Raw genomic sequence first — 9,904 nt, forward strand, 5'->3', positions numbered from 1 at the left:
TTATTATACTTTTATTTTTCTATTATAAGAATCAATAAGATTTGTATATGATTATGTAAATTTTCTTTGAACTATGAACAATTTCACATAAAAGCTAAAGATAACTTTTGAAATTGCAATTTCATAACCGTGACTTTTAACGTTCAATATATTTATATTTTTTCGATAACCAAGGTGTTTATTGTAAAAAGCTTAATGTGAATGTAATGCATATTACTTCATTTTATTTGAATTATGTATTAGTATAAATTTTTTATCATTTTATAAAGTTCAATATATTTTTATTTAATTGATTTTTTCACTTTATATAATTTTACGTGTTTTAAAAGAAAAATGTATGTCTAAATATCACTAAACATACTCTAAAAAATAAAAGGTAATTTAAATTTATATCTTTTTAGTTATTATATAATAAAACAATATTACCAAACACATATACACTACTTTTTAAGCTTACAACATTTCTAACAACACAGTTTACTAAACAATAAACTTCTTTTTTACTCAACAACTTACTTTATCTGCACAGCAGAAAAATAACTTATTTAATTAGCCACCGCAATGCCTTATAATAATTTAATTAAATTATAAATGACATGTCGTACACTTATACTCAGGGGTGAAATATGTATGTAATGTCATTTATGTGCTCAAAATATAAACAAAAAGTCATATATTTGATTAATTTATAAACTAGATGTCATACATTTTTTAATTCAAAGTAAAATACATACACAATGTCATCTATGTTCTGAAAACAAAAACGACATATCATGCTACTTATTAATATTTACCATAGGTTTACTATGTGATGAAGTTGTAAATGACATGTCATACGTCAATGAACAAATATTTATTTTCTCTTCTTTTCTATCTTCCAACTTAATAGTTAATACCAAACTAACAAATCACTCGTTAACTGAGTGGTGAGCACCTCCTCACTTCATTTTAAAGCATTTCACCCTTAGACAAGATCAATTAGATGGTTGATCAAGAAACTATTATACTAGGTGTTAAGCAAATTAAAGAAACATGGAACTTTAGTCAGGAACTTTAATTAAAAGGATAAAACATCAACTTTATGAAGTGGCATTGCGAGCACTCAATATTTTTATATTGTGTGCTCAAGCTCAACCGTTATTAGTATGTAAAGCAGTCAAGAATATTTGCTGAACACTAAATTTCAACTGATTACAACGAAAAGTCCTCATACATACCGAATCTATCACTCGATGTGAAGATTACTTAATTATTAATTAATTAATCACGGTGAAATAATCGTCCCTTTAACCCCTGCTTGGTGCTTTGGCTATGTATGTCTCTTGTCCACTAATTGAATCATTGATTCTTTCGCTGCTATTATTATATGATCCATTTTGTGACGCTTCAGACAAAATTAACCATGCAAGCACAAACGTCACACAATTTTCCAACTCTTCCCTGCCCGAAAATCCCATCCAGATTCAATGTTATGTTGTTAACTCCCTATCTTGCATGGTTACAGTAAATTTTCCTTTACCACTTAGGGTTTGGGTCAATTATACTTTTAGTATCTGTATTTTTTTAAAATTACCCAATGCGGCTTTATGGGTAGTTCTACAATGGTTGGCACTAATTTTTCAAAGATAAAATTGCATTATTTTTTAATATAATTTAAAATTAAAATAAGTCTAACATGCAATAGATTAAAAAAATAATTATTATTATGTAAATTATATTAACTGCTGGGTAATTATTAAAGATATAGAGACTTACTACATAATTAGCTCAAAAATCCTCTAGGCTGAAAGAGCCTTCACCCCACTATAAATAAACTGCCTCAATTACTCTCTTTTATGTCAAACTATACATTAGACTTTAATACATTATTCTCTTAGCTATAGCCATGGGAGAAGCTGATGAAGCTTTCGTTCAAGCCCTAGGACACAGGCCTAAACTCTCAATAACTGAAGATGAAGGCATACCCTTGATCGATCTCTCACCTTTGAGCTCTCCTAATGACGCCAACACCAAACACATTGATGACCTTGTGGCGGAGATAGGTAATGCATGCAAGACATGGGGTTTTTTCCAAGTGATCAACCATGGAGTGCCATTAGAAAAGAGGCAGAAAGTAGAAGATGCTATGAGAAAATTCTTCGCGCAGCCATTGGAGGAGAAAAGGAAGGTGAGGAAAGATGAGAAGAAGGCGGTGGGGTACTATGACAATGAGCATACCAAAAATGTTAGAGACTGGAAAGAAGTATTTGATTTTGTTGCAGATAAGCGTATTTTGATGGCAGCTTCACATGAGCCTGAGGACAAGGAAGTTCCTGAGACGTTCAATCAATGGCCTGATTATCCTCCTGAATTAAGGTAAAGTTAACTCTTATATTGTGATGGTGAAGTTTGAGTACTTAACGATAATTTGATCATTGCAATATAGTGGACCTATTTGATTTGAATAGATAATTATATCGTTTTCATTTGTTTCTTTATCATTATTTTTTGAAACAATATGTTTTTCATTTATATTTTTTCTTTGTAGTACAAGTTCTTAAAGGTTCAAGAGATCTCAAATCAAGAGATAAATATTGTAATCCTTTAGTACAAGCATCTAAAAGAATTTTTCCTTTTAGGCATCTAATTGACATTTTGATTACTATCTTTGTGTTATCGAATTTAATAAGCTTGAGAGTAATTAGCAAATCTAAATTGGTGACGTGAATTTTCTCATGGTTGGAGAGAAGTCACAATATAGTCCATAAGAGGTACTCATTGACAAGGTAAACAACCATAAGAAGCTGATTCGTACGTGTTAAATACCACTCAAATGGTTATAATTGGTTGTTGGTCAGTATGAGAACTTGTAATCTTTTGGAGCCACCGTATATACTTTGATTAATGCAAAAGTTTAATTTTGCAAGAAAAGATTCAATGATGGGACTTTAGTTATGAGTTTTTCTTTGGTATGCTTTACAGAGAGTCATGTGAAGAATATGCTAGAGAAGTGGAAAAACTTGCTTACAAGTTGATGGAACTTATAGCCCTAAGCCTGGGACTCCCAGCAAGGAGGTTCAGTAGCTTCTTCGAAGATCCAACCAGATCTGTTAGACTTAATCACTATCCGCCATGCCCAGGTCCTCACCTAGCTCTAGGTGTCGGTCGACACAAGGACCCTGGTGCCCTTACCATCCTTGCTCAAGATGATGTCGGAGGCCTGGAGGTGAAGAGAAAATCAGATGGAGAGTGGGTTCGCATCAAACCCACCCCGGGTGCTTATATCATAAATGTCGGTGACATTCTTCAGGTAATTCGTAATAGCCAGCTTAAGTTTTTTGTTCAAACGGTTAATAATTACTAATATGGTGTCAAAAATCAAAATTTCGTGTTCGATACACTTTTTTTTTTTTTTAATGCCAATAGAATCTACGTAATTGTGCAGGTATGGAGCAATGATGTTTATGAGAGTGTGGAGCATAGGGTTACGGTGAATTCTGAGAAGGAAAGATTTTCAATTCCATTTTTCTTCAGCCCACCACATTACACAATGGTGAGACCATTAGATGAGCTTACAAATGAGCAAAATCCTGCTAAATACAGAGCATACAATTTGGGAAAATTTTTAGCCACTAGAAGGCAAAGTAATTTCAAAAAGCTTGATGTTGAGAACATTCAAATTTCTCATTTCAAGGTACAAGAGTTAGCTAACGAGTTGGATGGAGCACTCTCTATTAACAAGAAGTAATTAATTTAAATTTGCTTTGTAGTTAGCGAAATTACATATGTAGTGTGTTTCATCTTTGAATTGATCAACCTGTCTGTGAATATATTATGCGATGGAAATAATGGAATTTGCAATAATACCATCTGCTAGTTGGTGAATTAATATTATTTTTTTTTTTGGATTGGATAGCTCCTCTAGTTTTGGGAAATCAATCCCATGATTCTTGCTAATACAATATATCTAATGCTTATCTGTCTTCATCCATGTTCTGGTAATAAAAACGACACATCCTATAATTTTTATACATATTTACGACAAATCAACCACTTGCTGAACTAGTAAACAACGGGTCACGCATCAATTAAATTTTTACTTAATGTTAATTTTTTCATGTACTGAATTACCTAGGCCTTAATTAAGGAGTTAAAAAACAAAATTGGGCTCAACGAGATGGTCGGAGGGCCAGCTACGGTTCTTATTTTGCAGGCCCGTGCTTGTATTAAAAAATTCGATCCCAGGCCAAGGCCCAATTATTAATCTCAAGTTTTAATTTTATTTTTCTAATACAAATGTTTTTAATTTAAGGGGCCTGTTCTGTATTGTATTACATTATATTATATTAAGTTGTAATATAATATTATATTTACTGTGGTATGGATTATATTACTTAAAATAATAAATTTTATTATAATTTAATATTCCTGTTCAATTAATATTTTACGATTCATTTATATTTTATTACTATTTATATTGAATTAATAATTTAAATTTATATAATTAAAATAAACAATTTTCACCGCTGGTCACCCTAAATTGTGGACGGCCGCTATGGGGCATACTTTAGTATTATTTGAACTATATTTTGGTATCATTAGAATTCTTATTATTAGGACTCGCAATGGTGCAATTATTATTTGAAAGGAAATTTTCATCTGCCATAGATCTATAGTCAAAGTTTCGGTTTTTGATTTTTTATTGTAAATTTACGTCGAACGGAAGCTTTTCTACTAATAATAATTGCACCATAGCATGAGCCCCGACAATAAGAATTCTAATGGTACCAAAGTTTTGTGCAAAACACAATCTTATGTGGTGGCCACGGGTAGTCAGTAGCCGTCGAAATGTCGCTGACAGTTCATTAGCACTTGCCGCGACATACTTGAGTTTTTAATTTTATTTATTCATTTTTATTATTTTAATTAAAGAAAAAAAAGTTAATGTGAATAGTGCCATATTACACAAACTCGATCCCCCCTTATGGTTATTTTAATATGCAACTCTTAAAATATAATTAGGCCATTGTATTTTTTAGGATTGTAATGTTTATGGAATAAATCATTTAAATGGAATAAATCATTTAAAACAATGTGGATCATTTGTATAAGAATTTCCATACGAGCTAAAAGAAGCTTTTGTTTTGTCTAAGCATCAAAGCATCATTTCTTTCAAAAACTAGGAAACAAGCCAAATCATATATCTATCACTCAACTCACAAGCAACAACTTCTTTTTGCATTGTAGATAAACTGCTAAAAGAGACTTTGGCTCAACATTTTACCATAAAAGCAATACCGATGCTTACTACTTTTCAACACACTAAAATAGGCAAAGGCTTGAAATCCTATTATCACTTATCACTTTGCCTTGCAATATTCCTCTTATTAACAATCCATTGTACCCTAAAAAATTTACATGTGACAAAAGCAAATAAAAAACAAGCTAGTTCCCATTTTGCAACTCCTCGATAACTTATGAGCACTGAACCAAGAACATAGTTTCACTCTTTATCTCTAAAAGAAAAGGTGCAACAATTAGTGAACACAGCCATAAGCATTTCTAGGCTCAACGTGCCATCCCACCAATAGTGGGCCAGAGCGCTACAGATGGTCTCATGTCTTGGACTCGGGATGCATTTTATTGCTACAGAGCCCAGTGCCACAAGCTTCCCAACTGTAAATTTATCAGCTGCTAGTTTTATTGCAAGTTTGTATCTCAAGATGGGGCAAATAGTGTCAACTGATGCTCGGTGCCATGTACAATGTTGGTCTAGCCAGGTTGACGTATTGGGGTCCTAATGTTAATAAGTTCCATGACTTGAGATGAGGCCGTGGCCAAGAAACGCCTAAAGAGAATCCATTGGCGGTATCAATGTATATTGTGAATTATGTTATAGGTTCAGAAGAAATGGGTAATAGAAAAAGTTCAACTAAAGACAGGCTTAACGGTCTCTAGTTGTTGCAAGCATTATACTATTTATGATGTTGACAATTGAAAAGGCGTTAATCGATTGCACTTTCATCTAAAGGTATTATTATTTATTACGTTTATCATAATTTGTAAAGACAATTAGTGTGATGCATCATGTTATATGTATGATACTTTATATTATCTTAATTAAGTTCTGCCTTGTTGCGGGTGACAAAATAGGATTTGGAAGACACATATTTGCTGATTTGGATCTGCACAAAGGATTTATCAGAGGCCAAAGGTCTTGATGGGTTTGCACTTACATATAATCCAAATCAAAGCTCATATGCATACTAGTTGAAGAATGTAAAGATAATTTTCCCAAAAAAAACATGTGAAACTAATTTTCAAAAACAAATTTATATTGTCAAGTTGGTTATTAAGTTTTGGCAATAATTGTTTAAATTGAACTACAAATTACTTAATGTATCTCTACCAATTTCTATGTGTATCCACATCTTACTGTATGTTTCGTTATGCACGTGGAAGATTTTCATTTTCAATATTTTTTAACAAAACGATCTGGGCTAAAGTCCGGCAGGATGTGAAGGAAGATTGACCTTCTGCCATCCCTCCAAAAACCCCTATAGGACCCACTTTTTTTATACCTTCCACTAAAATATTTAATAGTGATATAAATATGTTATGACACCCCGTTTTAATTCTATAAAGAACCCTACAAAATGTAAAAAGGGTAAGGAGTAGTTTAAAGGGACGGTAAAAGAACCACTCGTGGAGGAAACAGTCTGCCGTGTTAGACTCATTTTTCAAATTATTAATTTTATAAACCCTCTTAAACCAAATAAACATTAATAATGGAGTAATAGTCATCAATTTCTGTGCCTAAGAAGTTTCCTTTCAAGAATCTCACCTCTTGTCTGGTCGTCTTCCCCTCAATTTCAAGATAAAAAAAGGCTCTGCCTCGCTCACAACGAATACTCCCTATTCTCGAAAACGTAAACGCAACTCTTCGAACAAATTTATCAACTTCTTTTTATTAGAACTCTGTCTTGCTACGAATACTCTCGATTTCCAAATACGTGAATGGAATTCTGCAAACATATTTTACGAAATAACAAAATTTAGCACTCACTTAATAACAAATTTTGTTATTTATCTGTTTTTTTATTAAGTGAATTTGTTATTTCATAAAAAAATATTTACAGAGTTCTGTTCAATATTCGAGAATCGAGAGTATTTGTCGAGAGCAAGACAGAGTCCTAATAAAAAGAAGCTGAGAAATTTTGTTTCAAGAGTTGCATTCACATATTCAAGAATTGAGAGTATTCGTCGTGAGCAAGACATAACCTTTTTTTATCGAGTGAGTGCTAAATTTTGTTATTTCATAATTTGTTTTACCACTGTACATGATGGCATGAGTATTTATTTTGAATATGATTTTGTTGAATTTCTAAAATTCTGCTTAATCTCGACGGAGTTAGTGTAAAGTTTATTGGGTTTTTTTTCAAGTATTGAAATTTTATTAACCTTTTTTTCTTTTTATATTATGATTGGATTTAATTTTTTTTAATCAATTATCATATAATCTTGTTGTGCATGACGGTAGGAGTATTTATTTTAAATATGATTTTGTTGCATTTCGGAGATTCTTTGAATCTTGTCATGTTATTAGTTATGGGAGTTAGTGTAAAGTTTATTGGTTTTCAATTTTTTTCTTTAATTGCTGAAATTTTATGAATCGTTTTTCTTTTTTAAATTATGATTCTTTTATTCTTAATCAGTTATCAGATAATCTTTTTTTAGAAGAGTTATCATATAATCTTGTTAATTCCTTTTTTTTGCCCAATTGAAAGAAAATGCCTCAATGCACACGAACTGTTCTGAGGGTCTATGCAAAGACCCGATCTAGTATTGATGGTTTATGCAAAGTATCATTGTGCGAGAATTCTTGTGTAGAAAATGTTTGTGTTTGTTTTTGGTGGATTTTGGGTTAAAGGACAAATAGGTGAAATCACACTTGAAACAATGAATTTGTCTTGAGGGGTTTGGAGTACCTCACTGAGTCATGGTGTGTAGGCTAATTTGGGCTCACAAAAAAGCTAAAGAAGAAGAGGTTTCGGATGGCAGCAACGAGGGAGTTTGGACGAGAGTTAGAAATCTTGAAGAAACGCCTCCCAATCTGCAAAACAAGGAAATGAGGTTAGAGGTGGAGTCGGTGATGGTCGGCGATCACACTCCAATGCTTAAGTTAGCTACTTGGGCTTTTTAGATGATGAGAGTTTGCAAGCTCTCTGAGAAAGTGGTGGTTGGAGGTTGAAAAAGACCTCAGCCCCCTAATTTTGTGTGTGTGACAGTGATAAAATTTTTTAGGGTATGTGTATAAGAGGTCATAAGAGAGAAATAAAACCTTCTTGGGCCTTTATATAGTACAACCTTTGTACCTTACCTTGGTACAGTCAAGTCAGTCTCAATGGCTTTCACGGGATAACAAAATACTTAAATATTTGTGTCTAGAAAATTAATCAAAATGAAACTAAAAGAGCTTAATTAAAAGAAATCCTCCTTTAAATAGGAAAGAATGGTGATAATGAAGAATAGGGATCATTGGAATTTAAAAAATCCTCCAGATAAGATAATGTTTCTTTAAATTTAAATTAGGTAGGATTCTTGAGTGTTCAAAATCGGAACCCCTATCCCTCAGCGTTTATGTAGTTATATAGGAGTATGAATCATTTCTGTCTGGATCTTGGTGGAGTCATTTTTTTGGATAGAGCTCCCCTTTTTTATCTCGTTTAATTCTAGAATTGTAGATTTTCAGATAGGACTCTATCCCCCACATCTCTAGAATTGTGGATTTAAATGTGTGTGTGTGTGTGTGTGTACAAAATTGTTTTGTTGTAAATAACTCTATGGGAACAAAATAATTTTTGGATAGAACCATTTAGCACAACAAAAGCGTTTGTTGCCAAATAATTTTTTAAGCAAGTTGGACATTCTTTCACACATTACAAGAAAATTGGCAATAGATGATAGACACTTTATGACGGATTCCGAGAAAAAAGGTATAGGTCATAAAAATATGATATAGTTGTGATAGATTTTTTGTCTATCATGTATTCATAACTGATTCGTGATGGACTTGTGATAAAAAAAGATTATGTCAAGAATATATGATGTCTTTGTGATATAAATTTAAACAACAATAATACATGATAAAATTTACGCGTTGACTTGATTTTAGCGCATTTTTGACCTAAATTTTGGGTATTATTTAAAATAAAATATTATGCGAATGAAAACATGTCGCAATTTTAGCTAACTTGGAACGACAACATTTTGTACATAAATATAAAATTTTAAAACTTTTTATTGTAAAATAAAATTTAAAAACTTGAAATGCGTCATTTTGGTGCAGAGTTGGACTTCTTTAATCCCTAATTTTTTCTAAGTATCAACATACAACTCACAAACATGCAGAGAGTAGGCTTAGGCTAAAACTCTCAATTCTAACTTCTCTTAATCTCTTATACTGACTTCCGTTTCGCCATTATCTTACCAGAATCTCGGCCGTCGTCATCTTGCCATCATCTTCCTAATGTATTAGTTACTGATTGCATTGTGAAATTGACTGCGTGAAGGTGTATTTCGTGGTATTGCCATCGTGTTCCTCACCATCGTTTTTCTATCCTCGTCTTGCTATCTTCCTCACCGTCATTTTTTCAAAGCCTTTGATATGCTTTCTATTATGTCTTCTTTTTGCATGCTGTTTATTTTGCACAAATCTAAGTTAAATGAATTAATTCTATAAATAATCTAACGATAAAACCTCATTGAAAAATTGATTAGTTAATTTGTTGAAGGAGAGCATAGAATGTTAGTTTGTTAGGGTTAGCAGTAGCAGAAGCACAACAGTAGCAGAAGCACAACAGTAGCAGTAGCATGAGTGAAGTAGATTTTGGAGTTGAAGGATTAGAGAAAATGGATAATTATT

The 9,904-nt window shown here is 32.3% G+C and overlaps 1 protein-coding gene across 1 annotated transcript; it reads left to right on the top strand.

The window, feature by feature from the left end:
- Nucleotides 1-1,863: 1,863 nt before the first annotated feature.
- On the top strand, nt 1,864-3,832 carry LOC102608246 (protein DMR6-LIKE OXYGENASE 1-like). The gene is made up of 3 exons (XM_052432433.1): nt 1,864-2,355; nt 2,962-3,289; nt 3,425-3,832. The coding sequence occupies exons 1-3, from the start codon at nt 1,886-1,888 to the stop codon at nt 3,725-3,727; spliced, it is 1,101 nt and encodes a 366-aa protein (XP_052288393.1). The 5' UTR covers nt 1,864-1,885; the 3' UTR covers nt 3,728-3,832.
- Nucleotides 3,833-9,904: the final 6,072 nt, after the last annotated feature.

The sequence above is a fragment of the Citrus sinensis genome, chromosome 8, assembly GCF_022201045.2.
Source record: "Citrus sinensis cultivar Valencia sweet orange chromosome 8, DVS_A1.0, whole genome shotgun sequence".
NCBI lineage: Eukaryota > Viridiplantae > Streptophyta > Magnoliopsida > Sapindales > Rutaceae > Citrus > Citrus sinensis.